Source organism: Pteropus vampyrus, unplaced genomic scaffold, assembly GCF_000151845.1.
Source record: "Pteropus vampyrus isolate Shadow unplaced genomic scaffold, Pvam_2.0 Scaffold143, whole genome shotgun sequence".
NCBI classification, from domain to species: Eukaryota; Metazoa; Chordata; class Mammalia; order Chiroptera; family Pteropodidae; genus Pteropus; species Pteropus vampyrus.
The window spans coordinates 3,447,197-3,470,037 of record NW_011888924.1 but is presented as its reverse complement, the minus strand read 5'-3'; the positions used below and the strand labels follow the sequence as shown (position 1 = coordinate 3,470,037).

The following is a 22,841-nucleotide window of genomic DNA, read 5'->3' as shown; positions in this document are numbered from 1 at the left end:
TCCTCCCTACCCTCATCCATTCTTTTAAACACTGAACCTATGTTTGAGATCCCCGGTTAAATGAGACAAAAACATCTTTGTTAAAATATGGACTTAGTAGAAAATATATCTTCAAATTCTTCTTGCTACTATGGAAATAGTACTCAGAGGGTGAAATAGGCACTCATAGAATCTCCACTATATCAAATATCTTCAACAGTGACCAACGGCACAAAAAGAATGTTTTCATTTCTTCCTGCTGGGTCCCGCATACTCACTATAGCTATTTTTTATCTGTGACTCCATTTTAAATTCAGAAGAAAAGAGCCTTTGTCACACCTCATCTTTAAGACTATTACCTTGAACAGTTCTGATCCTCCTATAAAAATGGTTGCAAATATACTAGAAACTTCTGTCTCAACTAATGAGAAAAAGAATAAAAACTGGCCCAAGGCCCTTAGACTGCAGTACCTGACTTTGATTCTTTAGGTTTAAGGGCCCAGGAAAAGAGGTTGGCCAGAGGTGCTTCCTAGCTAATTCTAAAAAAGACCTTACTCTGCAAAGGCCCTTCTCTCTGGGACCACGCATAGACCGATAGAAGGATTGTAGCTAGGAAGGAATACCAAAACAGACGTAGGTCAAAAGCACAGACGATCGGAGTAGGAAAAGTGAAACCAAGGAAGTTTGACCAAAGGTGATTTTTCAATAATTTTATTTTTTTTTATTTATTATTTGTCTCCGACACTTTCATTCATGGCAAAAGTAGCTAAAATCATTATTCTTGGAGGTAAAGGAGCAGTTATATTAATCAAACACAGATACACTGCCATGCTTAACACACAGAGTTGGAGAGGGCAGGAACCGCCTGTCCTCAGTCTGTGTTCTCTGCCCTCAGCCCTGACAGCTGCAGCCGGAAGGGGCAAACTGGAAGTGTGTCGTCTGCTCTTGGAACAAGGAGCGGCAGTGGCCCAGCCAAACCGCCGAGGGGCAGTGCCCCTGTTCAGCACAGTTCGCCAAGGCCACTGGCAGGTAAGCAGGGTAGCTGCTTCCAGTCCCATGAGCAAGGGTGAGTTGTAGGTGGGCACTTCTGATGCAGAGAGCAAAAAAGAAAAAAACAATCACAAAGTTTGAGTTACCCAGCTGTCATCAAGTTTGAGGACTTGGCCATTTGTTATTAATATTCTAGTTAGTTGAGAATATATCAAAAAGTTCACATTCAAAATTGTCGTCATGCTCTAGACTGTAGAAAGACTAGCTCCTTTTGGCCTGGTCATGGCATAACCTTCCAGAGACCATTTCAGTGTCCACAGGTTCTTGCGAAGATTCATATCTCAACAGATCCCTGCTAACCACTTACTTGCAGGTGTCTCAGACTTGCTAAAGGAAAATGTGGTGTATATAAATTCTAGTTCTATGACCTTTCTAGATGTTCGGCTTCTGGATAAGTTTATACACTCAGGATGGAAAAGGAAGCATATCGTTTAATAATCCTTCAAAATCTGAGTGGATTAAAAGCTCTAGAAGCCTGACAGTGCTAAATACTTATCAGAGGCACTTTGTTGTATTCAGTTCAGTCGTAAAGATTCACTGCAGGCAGGTTTGCGACTCCCAGAGGTCCATAAAATGGCAGTGACATAAGTAGTGACTTGGATTGGAGCTTCAGTTACAGAATTGTTTAGTCTACATCTTGGCCTTTGTTATCTTAAATTTTTTTAGACTGAGTGGCTGAGTCAAACATTGAGTTGAATTCTTCTCATTTGGCTGTCCTTAAGAGAGTCAGAGCACAATTCACATGGTGCTAGGACTGTGCGGGAACTGGAAGGGGTTCTTGCAGTGGAAAATTACATGTAGAAGCGACTCACCTGTATAACAGTGGGAGTTCACAGTGCAGGGGACAGCATGCACATGCCTGCTCGGTGGCTCTTCCTGGGTAGTTAGTTGGTCTGTTTCTCTGCTCTTCCAGATTGTTGATCTTTTACTCACCCATGGAGCTGATGTCAACATGGCAGACAAGCAGGGCCGTACCCCTCTGATGATGGCTGCCTCCGAAGGCCATCTAGGAACTGTGGACTTTCTGCTTGCACAAGGTCAGTACTGGGAGGCCAGAGCTGGATGGTCAGAATAGATATTAGTAATCCAGTTGGTTAAGAAATGAAAGTCCATCTGCTCTTTTGCTGTATTCAGTTGGGTCCCTTCCAACTCTGACATTCTCTGTTTCCTTATGGCTTAAGGGATCTTTAGTATCCTAATCAAATTAACATAGTCAAAACTCTTTAATTTAAATCCATGATCTCTAAACTTGGACTTTTTAATGTACACTCAGTAAATGTTCATCTTCTAGGGAGTGTATTTGGACTTCACCTTTATCAATTCTTTTGTAGGCCTGCACAACTGATACTTTTCTAGTATCCCAAGGAGGCAATGGGAGGTTAAGACAGTTGCTGACAATGGGACCCTACTTGAGAAATCGGGATATTATATTCTCCTGTTGTAATAAATTCCTTTTGACATTCACCAACATTCACGTATTCCTGGTGAATGAGAAATAAGTTAAAGGATACACAACACCATCAGAACATTTCAGGCTTCTTATGATTGCTATGACCTCAGTCACCTTTGTGAGAACAGTGGTGAGTGATGGTGGACGTGGACCTCTGTAGTAGAAAAAGTTCGAGTCACTGGTGACTCTACAGTACCATCTAGTGGAGCCTGAGCATTGACATGAAGCAGGACGTACTGTGATTGCGACCGCCGTTAATGATTCCATTCCAGCTAGCCTCCCCTATTAGTAAACTGGACCTAAACATCTAATTATATCCACAAGAACATACACTTTAAGGAGGCCAGCCTGCTGAAGAATCATGCTCAAGCTGAAGCAGCTGAGGGTCGTTGCCTTAGGAAGCAGGTTTCTTCTCCTCCTCCACCTGGAATGGAATGGAATGACAAGGTTTCTTCTAAGATTTCAAACTACAACTAAATTAGAGATTTATTGGTTCTTAGCTATATCTTCCAAAGAAGATTTCCTTCCACAGCCTCAGACTCACAAGACTGGGTCACAGAGAACTGCTCTCCCAGTGGGCAAAGTGGTTCTTGCTTCCCCAGTACGAGCCACCACACAGGTCTGGTTTCATGATATCTCCCCTCACTTCTGGGGGCTGGGGAAGGAAGGGGGATATGCCTAGATTCCCAGGATACGCTGTGGCAGGAATAAATGTCCCAGAACAGGCCGAGTCTACTGGAAAAGACAGGACCTCTTCAGCCACTGATAACCTTTAGATAGTTGCACAGTGTCTGCTACATTCCAATAGAAGCTCATCAGGCACAGATTCCAGAGAGTTCGTCTCCCTTATCACTGCAGACATCCTGGTCTTTGTACTATTTCATTTTTTCACATTTAAATCAGAAATGTTCACTAAATCAATAAATTCTACAAACATTTAGCCTACATTATTTGTAGAACACTATGCTAGGAACTGTGAGTGATTTTTTTTTAATTAATGAACTGTATAATCTGCCCTCAAAAGGTCTGCGATCTGGCAAGGAAGAGATGAAACAAAGATAAATAACTACCTTAAAAAGCAGAGAATCCCAAGTGCTCTGATAAAGGTATTTGAGTTAGAATAGGACAGACCGTGAAATCTGAATAGGAAAAATGTTCTGTATTTATGGAGGGGAAGTAATAGACTTGAAAGGTGGAGGAGGAACAGTACACAACAGGTTTGGGGAAATATGCAAGTTGTCCAGTGAAGTACATGAGGACGATTGGGAAATAAAATAGGAAACATGTGTGGAAAGAAATTGAAAAGGAGCAGATTAAAAGAGTTAGGACTTAATTCTGAAGGCAATGGGGAGCGTTTCAAGATTTTTAAAAAGAGAATTGGTGCCAGAGTTATGTTTTTAAAAAAAAAAAAAAAATCACTCTGGCAGTAGTGTGAATAGATTTGATGAAGGAATTACAGTGGCCAGGGGATCAATTAGGAAGCCATTGTAGTAGACTAGATGAGAGGTAATGAGGCCCCAGTCCAGGTGCAGTAGCTGTTAGAACAGAACAGAAGGGCAAGTGCAAAAAAGAATTCGGATGTAAAGATTGATTGCGTGTAGGAAATAAGGATAGAGGAGTTGAAGGTAACGCCAGAGTTTTAAGGTTGATGTTTTTGAGAACTGTGGTTCCTTTAGCTGCAAGGTGGAGAAAAGAGAGAGGAGGAAGATTACAAGTTGAATTTGGGACATAAATTGAATAGATTTTATGTGCATCTCCTTTTAATTTTTTGAAATTCCAACTTTCCGTACATTTGGAAAAGGAGTTTATCTGTAATATGCATCCAGAACCTTCTTATCCTGCTCTTTCCACCGCTGGAGGCTCTGTCCAGGGATTTTTATGGATGTTGTGTCTGAGAAGAAACCTTTGGATTCTGTCCCATATTCGAAGTCATTTCATGTTAGAGTCAATGTTTCAATTGCAGACTCTGCCATTATAAAAGGATAATCAGTACGTAAATGTCTCTCATCAGTGTTAGAGGTATGATACCTTCCAGCCCTTTATCCTGCTATAGGAAGCCACAAAGTCTGGTTATCTGACCCTAGGGATACAAAGGTGATAGGCCAGATGAGTGCTGAGTAGATCCTGAGCTGGCTGTGGCAGGTCTCAAGCTCGATCTGCCATTGAATTCTGTCCTGCTGAGGAGGCAGCCTGGCGAGTGTTCCATGTGCAGTAGGTCAATCTCTAGTTAGGATGACATGCCAGCTGTGTGAAAAGAATTACCTTAGGTACTCTTCAAAACTAGCAAGGGAGTGATAGGCTCTTTGCCATCTCAGAGCTTACAGTCTAAGTAAGAACCAAGTTTATGTTGAATTTTAGACTAATGACAAAACAATGTCAAGTACGCTTGATCTTGACAGATGAAAATAGAAAGTTTGAAGGCAGATGCAGACTATAAAAGGGGCCAAGAGAGTGAGGATGGGATTATTGAAGGCTGACTAGTTTCATTCAACTCCAAATTTCCCTTGTGACCTGGTCTTAGTCCCTTCCCATGAATCCATTTCCCCCCCATTCTCGGGAAGGTGCACGTGGCTGGCACTGTCATCAGTGACGAGCATGTACTGACTTATTTTACGAGAGTCTCTCAAGGAGTTTATACTGTTATAAACAGAAGACTTTCACTGAGTTCAGAAAACATTCGTCGAGAATTTATCACATGCAAGTAGGATACATTTTAAAAGATGAGTAATAGACTAAGGTATTATGTCAAGCAGATTCAGGATGAGGTAACAGTTAATCGGGAGAAGTGTCTTGGAATTTGAGATGGTTCCTAGGGCATGGGTGCAAATTGGGTTTAAAAAAATAGGCAAGTCATCGGGGGAGAGGGTGACATAACCTAAAGTGAGGGTTCAAGGGTACTCTAGAGGCAGCGAGCACATCCATTTGGCTGAAGTAGAGGATTTTCACAGCGGAGTAATGAACTTAAGGACGGAGAGTACTTAGGTTGTAGCGGACCTGGAATGCCCAGTAAAACAACTGGTCTCCCTTCTACTGATGGCCTGTAGGGTCAGGGTTTTTTTTAACAGTTTTATTGAAGGAGAACTCACACGCCAAAAACAAAAGCCGTCCTTCAGCAGTGTGCACTCAAGTACCAGCTTTCCTTTCCGTTTCGAGTTCCGTGTTTTTCATGTTTCCTTGGCCATGTTGTCCTGGCTCTTATAGGCGCCTCTATTGCTCTGATGGACAAAGAAGGATTGACAGCCCTCAGCTGGGCCTGTTTGAAGGGTCATCTCTCGGTCGTACGTTCCCTGGTGGATAACGGAGCTGCCACAGACCATGCCGACAAGAATGGCCGCACCCCGCTGGATCTGGCAGCTTTCTATGGTGATGCCGAGGTGGTGAGTGCCTTTAAACAAGTAGGGAGGGGGAAGGTCCCCCGTCCGTAATCTTACCTGGGGTTGAGGGTAGAGGAACGCGTTGATGATCCCTGATAACAAAGTTCTCAGATCTATACTTGCTAGAAAATAGGAATATTCAAAACACGGTTAAAGACCAAGAACGTAAATGTGGCCTGAACACCACGGCTGCCCAGCCTGGTCCAGACCAGCAGCTGAGTCAGAGGCAGACAGCGGCCAGGGCCCCAGCAGAGCAGTGCTGAGCCACTGCACTTGCGTTGACTGCCCTGCTTGATCCCTGTCCTAGGTCCAGTTCCTGGTGGACCACGGGGCCATGATCGAGCACGTCGACTACAGCGGAATGCGCCCTTTGGACAGGGCAGTGGGGTGCCGGAACACTTCTGTCGTTGTCACTCTTCTGAAGAAAGGAGCCAAGATAGGTAGGAGAAAAGGAAGAAGGTGCCGGCCATCTGTGCCCAGGGGCCAGACTGGTCCAGTGGTCTGGCTGCCGTGGGTGTTTGGTGTGAATGCGTATAGTTTCCCCTCTGCCCTGGCCCAGTTATTGTCCAAGTGAGCAGGAAGACTCTTGGCCCTGAGAAAGCCATTTGAGCCATGGTCTACACCAGGGGTCCCCACCCGCCGGGCCGAGGACCAGTATGGGTCCCTGGCCTGTTAGGAACCGGGCCGCACAGCAGGAGGTGAGCAGCGGTGAGCGAGCGAAGCTTCATCTGTATTTGCAGCCGCTCCCCAGCACTAGCATCACCCCCTCAGCTCCACCTCAGATCACCAGACATTAATTCTGATAGGAGCACCGGTCCCTGGTTCTAAAGAGGTTGGGGACCTCTGGTCTACACTACCGTGTGTCCAAAATCACGTGGTTATCAGCCATGCCCCTAGTAGCCTTAGCCAGGAGGCTGTTCTGGTCTTAAGCACCTCTTAGTGCTGATGCCTCTGCACCAGCCCCACCCTGTGAGCGTCCTGGACCCCTGCACGGCCATGAGCCTCTGCTTTTCCTTGCTCTGTATGTGCTTCAGACTCTCCAGTCCCCGCTGCTGCTGTCCCATCCGCTCCCCCACTCCACAGACCTATAGACAAGGTTTGGCTGATATGCTGGCTTTTTTGCTGCCTGCCTCTCACTGCTGCTTTTTCCTTCTTTTTTTTTTTTTTTTTTTTTTTTCACCTTCATCCATTTTTTTTTCCTCTCCTACAACTTTTTGTTTTCTCCTTTCTTTGAAGGTTGTCAGACGTTACCGAGTCGCCCACGAGGTATATTTCACCGCTGTCAGCATCAGGCGTGGTCTGATGGCTTGGTCAGCTTTGCCTTCTCCTCTTTGATTTAGCCTGCATGAGTTCCCTACACCTCTAATCTTTTAATTTACTTCACCTTAAAAGAAGATTTTTTTTAATGACTGTTGTAGAGAATAACTTGAACTTTTGATAACTAACCCTGAAAAGCTTGATTGGTAAATAATTCAGGTATCTGTAAACTAATCATTTTAACCTTTTCTTTCTCTTTGGGGGTAAAGTAATCCTCAGTAGCGTTGGCTTGTTTCACATCTGTTTGACATTGGGACTGTGCTCCCGGTTCACAATAAATGCCAGTGAGTTCTATTCGACACTTACAGACTAAGGGAGCCTTTAGAAAGTCTGGAATGGTTTCCCTTCTGCAAAGTACATGTTTAAATATTAACAGATTAAACAGCTGGGAGCTTTGAGTCCCAGATCCGAAAACAAATTACCCTTTTTAGATATTTAAAATCTTATGGTGACTTTGAATGTAAACCCTTTTTCCTCATTTGCTTATTTCAAATAACTCCATCCCAAGCCATTGCCTGGCCAAATACAACATGCTTTGCTGCCCTCCTGTGGTGAAGACTCAGACAGTTCAGATATTCTTACTTTAAGGTGAATACAAATCCAGTGCAGCTTCTTGGAGGTGGGAGTCACTAAGGTACTCCCAGGTCTAAAAGATGAGGCAATGGTTGTGGAGCAAGTTGTTCTCTCAGCAGAAATCCCCCAGGATGTTTTTTTCACCTAGCTTCCTACCACCCTTACATTGTATGAGTTTTTTACCCATCATGCATCCTGTACACTACAGGTCCAGCCACCTGGGCGATGGCCACCTCCAAACCAGACATCATGATCATCCTGTTGAGCAAGCTGATGGAAGAGGGGGACATGTTTTATAAGGTGAGGGACGGGAGCGAGGGACAGCGTTTCCTCAAAACAGCCACTGACTGTTTCCTGCACATAGCATCTACCGACTTCTTGATAGTTCGCATCCATGGTTCTAGAGGCCAAGGAAAATGCCATCCTTCACTGACAGGTTCATAAGTTGAGAATCCTGGGTTTTTCCCTTCCCAACAAGAGAGTAAGAATGGCCTGTACGTGCCCGTAGCTGATCACCCTAAAGACCTAGTTTTACCTGGTCACTAATAGACAGCATGGAATCTGCTCAGTGGGACCTGAAAATTCATGGGACAAGTAAAATTATGTAGTACAGGTATTTCCAATCCATGCGAGATCGAGAGTCACTGATCTTAGCTTTCATATTTAATATATGCGTAGATTAAGTCTATTAGTAATAATAGTTTATCAGCATCTCTGAGTAAGATAAGGCACCTGAGACAAATAGCAATTATAAGATTTGCTTGAAGTCACTCACTGAATGATAGCAATAAAAAAAAAAGAGTGGAGTCTTTTTATACTCACAATTCAAGCTGAAGGCTTCATACTCTAACACAAACTCTCGTGGCCTATATAGAAAGTCTCTTAACAACATTCCATGTCAGAATTACCTTGTTGTGTTAAGATTAGCCGAATCTTCTCCTAAATGTAAATACAAATCCAACCCAGCTTTTGGCAGCGGGCATCACTAAGACATCCCCAGGCCCAAAGACGAGGAAATGACTGTGAAGCACACTATCCTCCACCCCCACCTCCCCGCCTCCTCCCCTGCCCCCGTATAAGGAGTGTACAGAGTTCCTGAGGGCAGAGTTAACACTTCCTGAGGACCCTTCCAGTACAAGTCCTGATAATCTAGGACTCTTAGGCCTCTAGGAAACTTGAGTCCTGACCCAGCCACGATTTCACATGACTTCAAGGAAGGGCCTCATTAGCTGTCATATTTATGAACTTGAAAATGGCATTGCTCTCAAGAGTCCAAACCCTGGTTATAATATGGCTTCTGATATTTCGAGACAAGAAGTCCTACCTCCTAAGGAGAATGGGCAGAGCTACTACTGTTCCCACCCAGAATTCTGCCTTGGCAGATTCCAAATCTCTCCTTAATGAAAAGAGCTAAAGAGAAAATGAGGGCTCGGGACCCCTGGTGAAGCTGCAGCTGTGCGGGAGGAGTGGCGCCGCCGAAGATCGGCTCAGGGAGTGGACGGTGCCTTCTGCGTCATTCTGCGCTCAGTTTATAGATTTTCAAATGCAAACTGTAGGAGAAATTCAAGGCCCCTGTGACCACGTTCCTAGGTGGGTCATAGATTTACTTCATCTTGGAAAAATCCTTCCTACGTAGTCAGATGGAATCCCAGGCTCTCAACTTGACTTCTCTACTACCACCTTACCCCATGCCTTTTCCAAAAGCAGGGAAAACTGACTGATATTGTTTTATGCCGTGAGATTAGGGAACAGCAGCTAGATTATTTCAGCTCCTGCATCCTTCATAAGGAAGAGATAACCTCTTCTAGAGAACTGGCAAGTGCATCAGCAAACAAGGAAAGAGTTTTCCAGACAAGCCAAAATTAAGGAAACAGCAATAACTTTGGCGTGCTTGGGACTGGGCATGATTCATGTGCCAGGGAGATCGGGTCAAGAAAAGTTCTGTTGAAATGAGCAGGGTCAGTCCCTTGAGAACCCAGTTGAAAAGCTGGAGTCCCAGGCCTTTCATTCACCAAGGCTTCCTTCTCTGGCTCGTATGTTGGGGAACCCCTTCCACTGTGCCTTTCCTGCTGGGCCGGTTTCCTAAAGGAAAGACTGGACCTTCTGCTCTCACCATCAGGGCCAAACCTAGTCTCTAGGCTGCTCTTCGGGCGGGGCTAACCCTTAGGCATAGCTGGCGACAGAAGGCAGGGGGTGGGGCCAGACTTACCCAGCGGCTCCGCAGACCAACTGTGTGCTTTGCCATCTTGTCCTCCCATCAGAAAGGTAAAGTGAAGGAGGCTGCCCAGCGCTACCAGTACGCTCTGAAGAAATTCCCTAGAGAAGGATTTGGTGAGGACTTGAAAACCTTTCGGGAACTGAAGGTGTCTCTTCTCCTCAACCTCTCTCGATGTCGCAGGAAAATGAATGTAAGTCCCTCTCATCCCGGCTCCTTTACTGCAGTCCTGGAAGTTGACAGTCCATGTCGCTCGCTAGCTTTTACCAGGCCCTGAAATCTTTCTCTGCCCTATTTGGAACTTGGTTGTCCTTCACAGAGCACTGACATTTGCGATTTAAAAGAAATCAACTCTTGAGTACAATCCATCTCTCAAAACTTGAAAAAAGTTAATGCTGTAGGCACTTGATCACTTTCCGAATTTTCGTAATTCCCACTGAACGTGATTGGAATACTTTCGTCACCCTCTCCTCCCCCCAAGTCAACTTTCTGGTCTACGGGAAAATGTGAGAGCGATTGTCTCTAGGATTCCAGCTGTAGTTAGATAGGAATTAGTCATTCCCTCCCCTTCTAGAAGACCCCCGAGTCTTTTAAGGAAGAGCTGGAAAGAGAGCTCAGGACCATGGATTTCAAGGTTTCATTTCTAAGGCTAATCTCGAACTTTTCACTTCTTTCCTCATCTTTTTATTCAAGCATGCCGTGTCCCATCCTTTCACAGAGAGAATCTTAGAACCCTTCCTGGTCCTTCATTATCTCCCAAGTAGTCCTTGGTCCTTCTTGCCTTCCTTGCACACACAGCCTCTGGTGCCCTCAGCAACCTTGACACGCAGAGGGTCAAGAGCCCTCCCTCAGATACCAGGGATAGCTAAGATCCTGTCAGGAATCTGACATCCACCAACCTGAGGACTCACAGTTAGTCAAGAGATAGAAATAATCCAGGCCAAATAGGAATGTCAGTCGGTAAAGAACTCAGCTGTACTAAAGTCAGATTTCAGCCTCAGTGGCAATGGATCTGCTATCAATTCCAGAAAGGTTATCTGCGTATATGATCTTCATATCATCTATCTAAAACCTGACAAAGAGCCCTGATGCAGACTTGGGTGTCTTGAAGGACACAGTTAGGACCCTACGTGGCAGAGGTGCTGAGGAGAGTGGAGATGTGGTAGAGGTTCTTGTGAGGGAGGTAGTTGCCTTAGGGGGAGGCAGTGAGGTTCTTGAGTGAAACAGAAGAATCTACACCAGGTTCTCTTATTAGACCAGCTAGTGAGAATGAGACAAAGCTCAGGAGCTGCTGCCAGCCTGCTGGCTTCTTTTTTGCCTAACAAACACTATTTTTCTTAAAAATAATCTCCCCAGTCTACGGCCATACCACCCTGAACGAGCCCAATCCTGTCTGATCTCGGAAGCTAAGCAGGGTCGGGCCTGGTTAGTACTTGGATGGGAGACCACCTAGGAAGACCAGATGCTGTAGGCGTAAAAAATAAGAGATCGTAAATTGACAAGGTCCTTGCAATCTGTGAGGTCAACCAAGGGTTGCCTCGCCAAAAATAATAATAATAATAATAATCTTCCCAGAAATAATGAGTGTCCCAAAAGAAAAAATTAAAGAGTAAGGTTAGAAACAGAGTAGGGATAGAAGGCAACCCATTTCAGGCAGAATACTTTCTCTCTAGCTCCACATTTGTTCAGAAACACTTAACCATCACCTCCCATGGCCAGTGCTAGGCCAAGCACATGAAGTCTGTCTGCTTTGATAGACAACTGCCCACTGATTTTTTTTTAATGTTTACCTGTGCCCCAGGGCCTTTGTTCCGCCTAAGGCCTCGTTTTCTATGTTAGGAATCACAAGTGTAACCAGAGGCTACTGTGCCGTAGTATGGCTTTGACATTAAAAGAGAAGGGGAAAACTTCCCTTTTACATAAGGGTGGCTTACAAGCCCCAGCTTTGTCCCTCCAGGGATCCTCAGTGATCTAGAGGTGAGGCGATAGCATAGACCTGTCACAGACTAGCTCTTCTTTGGTTTTGTTTTTAAATGTTTCCTAAGTAAGGAACCAGTTAAGGAACAGGCCAGAGAAGCCTCTGTGAAATAGAAAGGAAATTACCACTTATTGAGCATCTGCAATGTGCCGAGAACTGTATATAGAGCTTTTGAATGCTTTATTGCTCTTAATCCTGCCTATGAGATAGGTTTGGGTGAGAAAACATACAGCGCACTCTGAGCAGACCGGAGAATCGAGCCCGAGTCTGACTTCCTCCCCCACCTCGTCTCCGTGGCCAGCGCACTTCTCCTTCTACACAAACCCCATCCTCTTGGATTCCACTCATCTCTGAGAAAGCCAAGGAATAGTGGGTGCAGCAAGAATGTGGGGGGTAAGATGAGGTTGCATGTGAGGTGTAGAGGTGTGTGTTCTCCTCGTACATGCGTGTATAACGAGAGTTCAGGTTTCCAAAGTCAGGTGCTTCGTTGGGTTGACATTTGGCTTCTGGGCTAGAAAGAACTCTGTTGGAAAGGCAGAAAGAAGGCAAATTAAAAGTATTTTCATACTTATGGGCAGGTAAATTCCCATGAGCAGTTGCAGGGCCACACAGGGCAAAGGCAGAAGGAACTTTCAAGCACTGGGCCACGTGGCTAGAGCCATTCAAGGCGTGTCAGGAATCCCAAGTGTTCCGTCTATAAGTGTCAAAGAAATGTACATATGATCTGTGTTATTCCCAAGTTGTCTATTTTTTATATCTCTTCAATGACTCATTTGCACACCTATTGTAATGACAGGATTTTGGAATGGCGGAGGAATTTGCTACTAAGGCCCTGGAGCTGAAACCGAAATCTTATGAAGCTTACTATGCAAGAGCAAGGGCAAAACGCAGCAGCAGGTGAGGAGAGAGAGAGAGGGTGAAAAGCAAGAGGTCTATTTTCTAAATCTGGCCGAGGCAACGTAGGCCATCCTGGGGCATAAGTACCCAAATGTGTCTGTCCCCGAGGACTCTTCAGGCCAAGCTTCGGGGATGGCTCCCATAGCACAGTACTCAGCTTAAGATTGGCAAATCTTCGGGGCTGTGGGACTCTAGAGCATTTTGCTTTGGGTAAAAAAAAAAAAAAATGCCTTTTCATTGTTGGAGAATGGCACCTTCTTCCTAGAAGCCTCTGCCATACCTCAGTCACTTTTTAACCCCCAAAGAAGGTAGCATGAGAGACACCAGTGACTTAAGAAGAGGTCACTTAAGCAAAACATCCTCCCAACCCTTTTAAAGGGAAAAGGAGGATGAGCCACTTACATCACAGGCTCCTCTTTCTTTTCCTGTAGGCATTGGGGGATAGTCTTCCTCCTGGGGCTCTCCTCAAGTCTGATAGCATCAGACCCCCTTCTCACCTAAACCCACCACCACCACCACACCACACACACACGTGGAGACAGGAGGTCCTTGCTGCCGGGGTTGAGAGGGCCCAAGAGAAACCTATCCCCCACGCCCATCTGCCGTGGTTCGGCCAGTGGGCAGGAAGAGCTCCAGAAAGACCTGGAACCTGCCATGGGTGATCTTGGGATAACTTGTCACTGTCTTCGATGCCTCCTGCCCAGTGCCCCGCCCTTCTCCCAAACTGCCCAGGAAGGAAGTGCTTCAGGTCCACTGCTATGACCAGGGGGAGTAAGGATCCTGGAAATGCCCCCGGGTTCAGTCTAGCGATGACAGCGCCAGTAATCCTAGCCTCAGCTAGCCGGGGTAGCACAGTTCCTGCAGAAGCTTGACTGTCAAATTCTCTTTCCCACTGGGTCATTCCTTCCCCACGAGGCCAGTCGCTCCTTTTCTGGGCAGTGTTACTAGAGAGGATGGGAATATCTCTGACGGTCCATGTCCTCATTTGTAAATGAGAGTCTGAGTTGTGTAGTCAGCAAGCCTGATGCCTGCCCAGCTCTGATGTAGCGGAATGGAGGAGCCCCAGTTCCTGTGGGGTGAGGGCTAGAAAGGGCAGAGGACAGAGTTCTTGCCTAGGATGGAACAGGCCTGAAATTTGGAGCCAAAATATCAAGAATATAAAGAAAAAAATTCTGCTGGATCAGCAAGATTTTTAAATATTGTAGTTGCTGTTTTGTTCCTAAGCTAATTGACAGTGACCCTGTAAATGACAACCCCACCCAACCCTCATACTGCCTGGTGTGCCTTTGGGCACTAAGAAAATCTTCCTGAAGGGCCTGACTGGACTGGCAAAATGGGGACATTCCCCCACTAATCCCAGAGAGGCCAGAAGGAAGGTGGAGGCCGAACGGGTTAGGGACTCTTCTAATCATTCTGGACTCTTCTAAAATGACAGCCTACCTGTTTCCTTCCTTACAAATCAAAGGAAACCAAACCCCACCCCCAACTCCCACAGGCGCTGCCACGGTTCTCTGAAATAGTCACCATGTTCTCGGCCCTGGGGGATTCCTGTTGATTCAGAATAACTCCAGTTCCTGTGTTTACATTTTGTCAAGCAGACAGTTCGCAGCAGCCTTAGAGGACCTGAACGAGGCCATCAGGCTGTGTCCAAACAATCGTGAGATCCAGAGACTCCTGATGAGAGTGGAGGAGGAGTGTAGACAGATGCAGCAGCAGCAGCAGCCGCCGCCCCCGCCGCCGCCACCGCAGCAGCCCCAGCAGCAGCTACCAGAAGAAACGGAACCGGAACCACAGCATGACGATATATACTCTGTGCAAGACATATTCGAGGAGGAGTACCTGGAACAGGATGTCGAAAACGTTTCCATCGGCCTGCAGACGGAGGCCCGGCCCAGTCAGGGCCTCCCGATCATCCAGAGCCCACCGTCCTCCCCAGCCCATCGGGACTCCGCCTACATCTCTGGCTCACCGCTAGGCTCACACCAGGTCTTTGACTTCCGGTCCGGTAGTTCCGTAGGTTCTCCCACTAGACAGAGCTATCAGTCCACCTCACCCGCTCTTTCTCCAACTCACCAGAACTCTCACTACAGGCCTAGCCCACCACACACTTCCCCAGCTCATCAAGGTGCATCGTACCGCTTTAGCCCGCCTCCTGTAGGAGGGCAGGGCAAAGAATACCCAAGCCCTCCCCCCTCCCCTCTCCGTAGAGGCCCTCAGTATCGGGCCAGCCCTCCAGCCGAAAGCATGAGTGTCTACAGGTCCCAGTCTGGCTCACCCGTGCGCTATCAGCAAGAAACAAATGTCAGCCAGCTTCCTGGCCGACCAAAATCTCCATTATCCAAGATGGCCCAGCGGCCCTACCAGATGCCTCCGCTTCCCGTGGCGGTTCCCCAGCAAGGGCTCAGGCTGCAGCCTGCTAAGGCCCAGATTGTGAGAAGCAACCAGCCCAGCTCTGCAGTGCATTCAAGCACTGTCATCTCCACAGGGGCCTATGGCCAAGTAGCCCATTCAATGGCTAGTAAATACCAGTCTTCACAAGGAGACTTAGGAGTAAGTCAGAGCCGCTTGGTTTATCAAGGGTCAATTGGGGGGATTGTGGGGGATGGGAGACCTGTGCAGCATGTCCAGGCCAGTCTGAGCGCAGGTGCCATCTGTCAGCATGGAGGGTTGACCAAAGAAGACCTTCCTCAGCGACCTTCTTCAGCATATCGAGGTGGCATGAGATACAGCCAAACGCCACAGATTGGGCGGAGCCAGTCTGCATCCTATTACCCAGTCTGTCACTCAAAACTAGATCTGGAGCGTTCCTCCAGCCAGCTCGGTTCCCCCGACGTGTCACATCTAATCAGAAGACCTATTAGTGTCAACCCTAATGAAATCAAGCCGCACCCGCCGACCCCCAGGCCGCTGCTGCACTCCCAGAGCGCAGGCCTCCGCTTCTCCCCATCCAGCCATAGCATCTCGTCGGCCTCCAACCTAGCTCCCACCTTCCGGCCATCCTCCTCGATTCAACAAATGGAGATCCCACTAAAGCCGGCGTATGATAGGTCATGTGACGAGCTGTCGCCAGTGTCTCCCACGCAGGGAGGTTACCCCAGTGAGCCCACCCGGTCCAGGACCACACCATTCATGGGGATCATAGATAAAACAGCCCGGACTCAACAGTACCCCCACCTTCACCAGCAGAATCGGACCTGGGCAGTGTCATCAGTAGACACCGTTCTCAGCCCCACATCTCCAGGCAACCTGCCCCAGCCTGAGTCCTTCAGCCCACCATCTTCTATCAGCAACATTGCCTTTTATAACAAAACCAACAATGCACAGAATGGCCATTTGCTGGAGGACGATTATTACAGCCCCCATGGGATGCTGGCTAATGGGTCCCGCGGAGACCTCTTGGAGAGAGTCAGCCAGGCCTCCTCGTATCCCGACGTGAAGGTGGCTCGGACCCTCCCTGTGGCTCAGGCATACCAGGACAACCTGTACAGGCAGCTGTCCCGGGACTCTCGACAAGGGCAGACATCCCCTATCAAACCAAAGAGACCATTTGTGGAGTCTAATGTTTAAAAGACGTTTGTTGGAGTGAGACCCCTATGTTTTCACTGCACATTTTCAGGCTTGGTTTCCACAATTGAGGTAGTTCTCTGGCTTATTTTCTCATGTAGTTTCTGTGTGGTGTTCAGAGGTGGCAGTTCACATGCTGAAACCCTTTGCATGCAGCCGACTGGGAAGCTGGCCTCCAGTGAGCCAGGACTTGTTTCTCTTGTCTGTGCCCCAGCCACATGCTCTCTCTCTCTCTTCAGATGCCAACGAGGAGATTGCTGTGCCATGTGCTTTAACCCAGGGAGATCAGACACACTGGTCAGCTTTTTCCAGGAGACAATCGCTTTCACTGATGTTCTCGTTGTGTAAATGTCTCTCTCCTTTTTTTTTTTTTTTTACAAAAATAAGATGTTCTCGTTTGTTTTCTTCTAGGAACTTTAGAAAGAGTGTGATGCCCCTTTGCCTTTGCGTCCTTATCCAGTGTTATCCAAATAGCCAGCCCCAGTGCATTCTCGTGCCATGGTCTTCTCCCCTGGGCTCCAGCTCCCTGCAGTCGTCAGGTCCTGAATGTTCATTTAAATTATGATTGGTCTTCCTATGGGGGCGGTAGAAGGATCAAGGAGAAAGAGAAGAAATGAGCCTATTAAATTGGAAGAAAAAAATACATAGTTATTTGAAATATCACTACATTAATTTTCCCAGAAGCATTGTAGGAACATTTAGAAAACAACCAACCCTTTAAATATTTCCATCAGATAAGGAAATTGGATGAAAATCATGAGTATTTTTTAATAAGTCACTGAAAATTAGTCTTTAGATTTAAGCCAACAACCATTAAAAACTACTGATTTTCCACAGGTGGGGAAGGGAATAAATAAATATATAGAAAGAGAGAAAAGAAGACTTCTGGATTCTTAGTGAAAGGCTGTAAAAAATCTTCGATTGGAGAAATCTCCCTTTTAGATCCTGATGTATCCCTGAGCATCATATTCCACAAAAAGCAAACTCTTCCTGAAGATTAGCTGGTGCAATAATCCTGTTAGCTGGATCTTCACCTAAAGCCAGATTTCGTTCTACTGGCCCTCTTTTTTTAACACCCAGATGGTATAGTGAAGAAATTGGTTCTTTGAGAAGCAAATTGAATTCTCTTGGGACTGAAAAACTTATTTCCAGGGTTTACACCCAGGGCCATTGCAATCCGTAGCAGATGTCATCTGATCCCATTTCAAGGTCTGTAGTTTCATTATCTAGTTCATTTTTTAGGCAGGAGTGATATTTGAAAAACAGACACCACAGAGCGTCTCCTTTTAGAGTGAAGAGGGACCCCTTTCAGCCCGAGTGGGGGCACATGAGATAGACAGCAAGTCTGATCCAGTCACCCTCCACACATCTTCTGTGTCCTGTGGTCATTTGCTAAGCTGTCCTCTGAGTGACTGAGGCCAGCTTGCGATGACAGCAAGAACAGTGAAACCAAAGCCTTAGCACAGGCCTGGTACTGAGTGCATAGTTCAACAAACAACTAAACCTGAGCAAAAGAAGATTCGTTCTCTGTTGGGAGGGATCATTCTGCTCTTGTTAGTAAAGGGCTACAGGAAGGGCAGTTTCTTGAATAAAAATCCAGATGTGACCAGACCTGTTTGTAGTAGTAAGTGTCCTCCGAAAGCATTGCCAAGACGGGGTGCATGAAACTGAGATCAGAAACATGTCTTTACTAATTTAGATTCTGCCAAATAGTTGGACTCCCTCCGCCCCCAAGCCCAAAGTAGGCCAGGACTTGTCCCTGTGCTAGAAGCAAACAGCCGAGGTAACTCAAGACCCAGACACTCTCCACTCTCTGTCTCTCTCATCAAAGATGAAATAAATGGACAGCATTAGCACAGCCTACACCCAGGAGCCCGGCAGCCTCTCACTTCCTGTTTGTCCAGGTCTTAACCTGATTGGGCTTTTTGCATCTTAGCCCTTTTTAACCATCTCTCAACGATGAGCTGCTGCTACATTTTGAAAAATTCCTCAGTGTCTATTAGGAAAGTGCCCCTGCTTCTTTGGAACACGACACATACCACCTGGTCACCTGTCTAGGTGGGTGAATAGGTTCCGTAGTCTTACAAACACGCCACTGATGCCACTTCTCCCAGGGTCTCTCTTTCGGTTTTCCAGGTTAAACATTTTAGGGTCTATGCTTTCCTGGGCAAAACACCTAAAATGTCGACAGTCAAAATGCAGTTCTTTTTTTAGCCATTAGAAGAAGGTGTGAATATCACTACTGGGCTCCAGTCGTTTTTGACAAGAAAACGCCAACTGGCCCTTATTGGAGGAGGAGACAGAGTTCTTCCTTGTAAGCAGGCTTCCTGTGCCCTGTTTGGCTACTTCACTGCCATGGGATTAGTACTGTATCTTAGGGGTGCCCCTCCCCCAGCAGGACTTACTGAATCAAAGTCTGGCTTCAGGTGCGGGGAAGTTGTTCAAATGAAACTGATAAGTTCCTCTCACCCAATTCACATCAACCCCAAATGGAGACAGTGGTGACAAACCAGCTTATGGGTTTCTCACCAAATTGTATGTTCCGTTTGCCCAGAATTCTTGCACTAATGGGTTTCCGTCACATCATGTCTATAAATGGGTGCACTTTACTGTTTGAATTTGTAACTAATACTGGATATTTAAGTGTGAGTAATGTCTTCATTAGAAAATAGCAAAACTGCTCTTTTAGTGTATTTTTCAAGAAAAGGAAAAGGAAAAAAGAAAGAAGTCAAGCAGTGGATCACAACATTTATAGCACAAGAAATAACTTGTATATAAGCATCAAAAAGATTAAGAATTTTTAAATACAAAAAAAATATTTGCAGTGATTTTAAAGTGCTTTTCCAGCAATGTTCTTAGGGACTCCTGAGACATAGTTACTTTATTTACTGGATCAGTAAGGCACACAATTAACAATTAAAAATTAATGTTTATTTACAAAGTAAAGGGAAAACCTGTGTAACATGAGAATTTGGCATGGACAAAATGGAGACCATTTTGTATCTGCTGTTGTATCTTGTCCAGGTGGCAGATGTGCACTATTAAAGTCCCAAGTTAATAGAGCACAAACCCTTCTTGTTCTTCTCCCATGTGCCCTCTTTTTAGATGTGTTTAACTTAAACTTGAAGGCTCAGGAAAATTCCACTAATTAGAATCATGTACAGTACCCCAGGTCGTTGTCCAGAGATACAAGTTTGCTAATTTAGTTAAGCCTGGATTACTAAACACTTTTCCTAAATTATTGTAAACAGAACAGCTTACAGAAAGGTATTCTCAGTCCTTATATTGTATAGTAGTTTATGAACCCCTCTCTAAATATTGGTATTTTTATATTCCAGAGATGTACCCAATAGAAAAATTAATCAGTATCTAATTTAATATCCATACGTATTTTCCTTAGGTTTTAGTCATAGACAGTGGGTTCTGTGGACGTCACCTTGCTTCACCATACCTTACCACTAGGTGTCACTGTGGCTCTGCACCAGGCTTGTCTGGTAGCAAAGAATGAATGACAGCATCTCCTCTTGAGAAGCCACTTCCAGGGCAGCAGGCAGGCAGGCTCCTTGGCTCAGAGGGTTTAGGAAGGAGGGAACAAAGAGGTCTGGAACGGGATCTTCATGCATCCACGCCAGTCGTGGCAAGATAAGCTTTTTGAATGCTGCCTGCTTTGGACCATCATCCAGGCAGAGGCTGGGAGACCCCTTTCTTCCCTGTCGGTACCCATCACAGTTCTCTTGGCCTCCAACTTTTATAACCCCAGAAGTGTCACAGTTGGATGGCTTGATTCAGACAGTTATTTTTCTACTGCAGAAATGCCTTGGACAAAACCAGTTGCTCACTGAATCTTTGCCACGAAATGGAACAGGCTCTCCCCAAGGGGCAGGACGTGCCCACTCACCCCCTGTCCCAGCCTCACCCGCCCTGCCTGTCTGTCCTTGGGCTGCCCACTTCTCAAGAAGCTGATCTGCAGAGGCAGCCTGTTGCTGCTGCCACGCCAAGGCCTGTGCTGCTTGCTGTTGCATGTGCGATAGGAGGTGTGGTTTCTTCTCCTCTAGGAATTCCAGACGGACCATCTACCATGCCTAACAACAATGGACAAAGGGCTTAGGGGTAAGAGCTACCTACAAAGACGTGTCATGGAAACCTTCACCATGCAATGCCTTGAACTCAGCTCTGGCTGCTCCCGAGAAAAGGTGGCTGGCTGGGGGCCTGGACACAAGCACAATGGGGCTGGTGGAGCCATGTGCAGAGCTACTTGAATAACCACTGGGTCTTCATCAACTCCTTTTATAACACAGACCACTCAAGGGCTGAAGTGTTGGTAACCTGCATTTCAGTGTCCAATGCCTCACAGCAGCTGAGCCACCCTGAGATGCTTGTGGCCACATGATGGCCACAGTCAGAGCTTTGAAAGTCAGTACCAAATGAACGCATAATTGGACACCAAAAATCAAGTGTTACTTTCATGTTTCCTCACCCATATCACCTCATTTCTTCCTGCCGAGTCTGCGATATCTCCACTAAGCTGACCTGTCAGGTTCTAGCTGGATGCATGTAGGTGCAGGCCAGCATCGCTTCCGTGTTTTTCAGACACACCTACTCTGTGGAAGGGAAGGAGCCTAGCTGCTGTGTTTTTGTAGCACTTGCTGGCCGGATTTTTCTTTTGCCTAAGCACTAACCAGAACGTCTGGTTAGGGGGACTCGATCCCCAGTCCCCAGGACCAGACAAAGGGTTAATTCTGGAAAATTCAGTACTTGACTGTACCTGCCTTATTGTGTACCAACTTAACTGGAAAAAAGGAGTTAGAAATGCCGGCTCCAGATCTCTCTCTCATTCACAGGTTATTTTGGAAATCTGCAAGTTACACTTCCTGTTCCGTTTTTTTGTTTTGTTTTGTTTTGTTTTGTTTTTTTGGTTTTTTTTTGTTGTTGTTGTTTTCCCTTTGGCTGATGCCTGCTGAGTGGGGCCAGTTCCTCGTCAGGCTCAGGGCAGGTGCCGTTCTCAGGCGTGGCCTCCTTTCCATCTCGCACAGCATCTTTGTCTCTGTTCCGTCTCCTCCAAATCCAGGATGATTTTAATCAGTACAGACATGTACAGTCTACAATTAAAGAGCGATTTGTACTAATATGATTTTGATTCTTCCTCCTCTTTGCTGTCCTTTCAAGACACTTGCTGGAAAAAGCTTTAATGCACTTAGTTTTCCTTTAGGTTTTCTATAACTCAGATGTAAAGGACTTTCTCTGTACAGTATATTATTCAATGCATGTTTGTTCTCTATCCTGATATATTGAACACCACACAGTTGTGAACTCGTGCCGTGGGGATGTCCCACAACCAACAGAGGCATCTAGCCCCCTGTGTATAAGGAAAGACATTTTCCTTTGCTGTACTTGCTTGAGCAGTTTTATTGTCTGTACATGTGAGCTGTGTGAGATAGATGTGAAAAGTTAAATGAATGCATTTTTCTGCCCATGTATACAGATCGCCATCTGTACAATGAACTGTATGTATGAAAGCAAATGTACTTATTTATAAATGGGTAACACTTGGAAAAACATGGCGTTGTGGTGCTTCCTCCTTCCTTTACAATCTCTCTCCAGGGAGCTGACTCTCAAGCTCACACTCCCTGAGGCCTGCAGTGCTGAGGACACTCCCTCGAGGACGACCTTGGCACATTAAGGTGATGGCCAAATTCCCGATGATTTGGTCTCCTGTGGGACATTCCCAGTCGCCCCTTCAGGCTCTTCTTCACTCAGTGAAGTGGCTGAGCACCTGCTCGGAGCTGGACACACCACAATAGGCACTGGACAGCTGTGGGCGAGGGCCCACCCGTGAAGGCTCACTGCATCCGTTGACAAAGGGAGCCTCTTCCTCAGAGGAGTTCTTCGGCCACACCACGGGAGTGCAGACCCCTCCTGTTTCACTTCAGTAGCCCAGGCTGCACCCTGACCCAGCTACCGCACCGAAGCCCAAGGCCGAAGCGGACCGCCAGGTAGAGCGACTGAGTTCAGAGACTGCTCACCCGCGGGTGCAGGGGCAGCCCCGGCTGTAGTTCCCAGGGCCAGAAGCCCACTGCTTCCAGTGGTTTTTCATTTTCTTTAAAAATCTGGCCGGAAAGTCCAGTCCTCATGCCATAGAGAGCTAGGCAGCTGTGTCGTGAATGGAGAGGTTGCAGATTTCCCAAAACTGGCTGGACACTCACCTTTTTAAAAAAGTGTCCAGCAGGCTGAGTCCTGCAGCCTTTCCTGTCTAGCTGCCCCTCTCTGTCTACATCAGGGACAAGCAAGGAAGGAGACCACTTCCTCTAGACACCAGACCGTGCTGAACAAACATGCCTGCTGTGTAGCTACATCCACTTCCCAAAAATGACCAAAGCTGGGGAAGCAGGAAACTCCAGGCATATGGTCACCCCTGCTGGACACCGGAATTGCCTCTAGAGAGGA

General features: G+C 46.4%; 1 protein-coding gene and 1 pseudogene across 1 annotated transcript in view; both read left to right on the top strand.

Annotated features, from left to right (window-relative positions):
• The window catches only part of TANC2 (tetratricopeptide repeat, ankyrin repeat and coiled-coil containing 2), a 264,506-nt gene extending 242,553 nt beyond the window's left edge, over nt 1-21,953 (top strand). The window contains exons 18-25 of the mRNA XM_011368557.2: nt 875-1,008; nt 1,943-2,066; nt 5,681-5,856; nt 6,161-6,293; nt 7,952-8,043; nt 10,005-10,151; nt 12,733-12,833; nt 14,432-21,953. Of these exons, the coding sequence (XP_011366859.1) occupies nt 875-1,008; nt 1,943-2,066; nt 5,681-5,856; nt 6,161-6,293; nt 7,952-8,043; nt 10,005-10,151; nt 12,733-12,833; nt 14,432-16,400 (2,876 nt within the window). The 3' untranslated portion in view covers nt 16,401-21,953. The remainder of the gene's footprint in view (nt 1-874; nt 1,009-1,942; nt 2,067-5,680; nt 5,857-6,160; nt 6,294-7,951; nt 8,044-10,004; nt 10,152-12,732; nt 12,834-14,431) is intronic.
• On the top strand, nt 11,314-11,432 carry LOC111744893 (annotated as a pseudogene).
• Nucleotides 21,954-22,841: the final 888 nt, after the last annotated feature.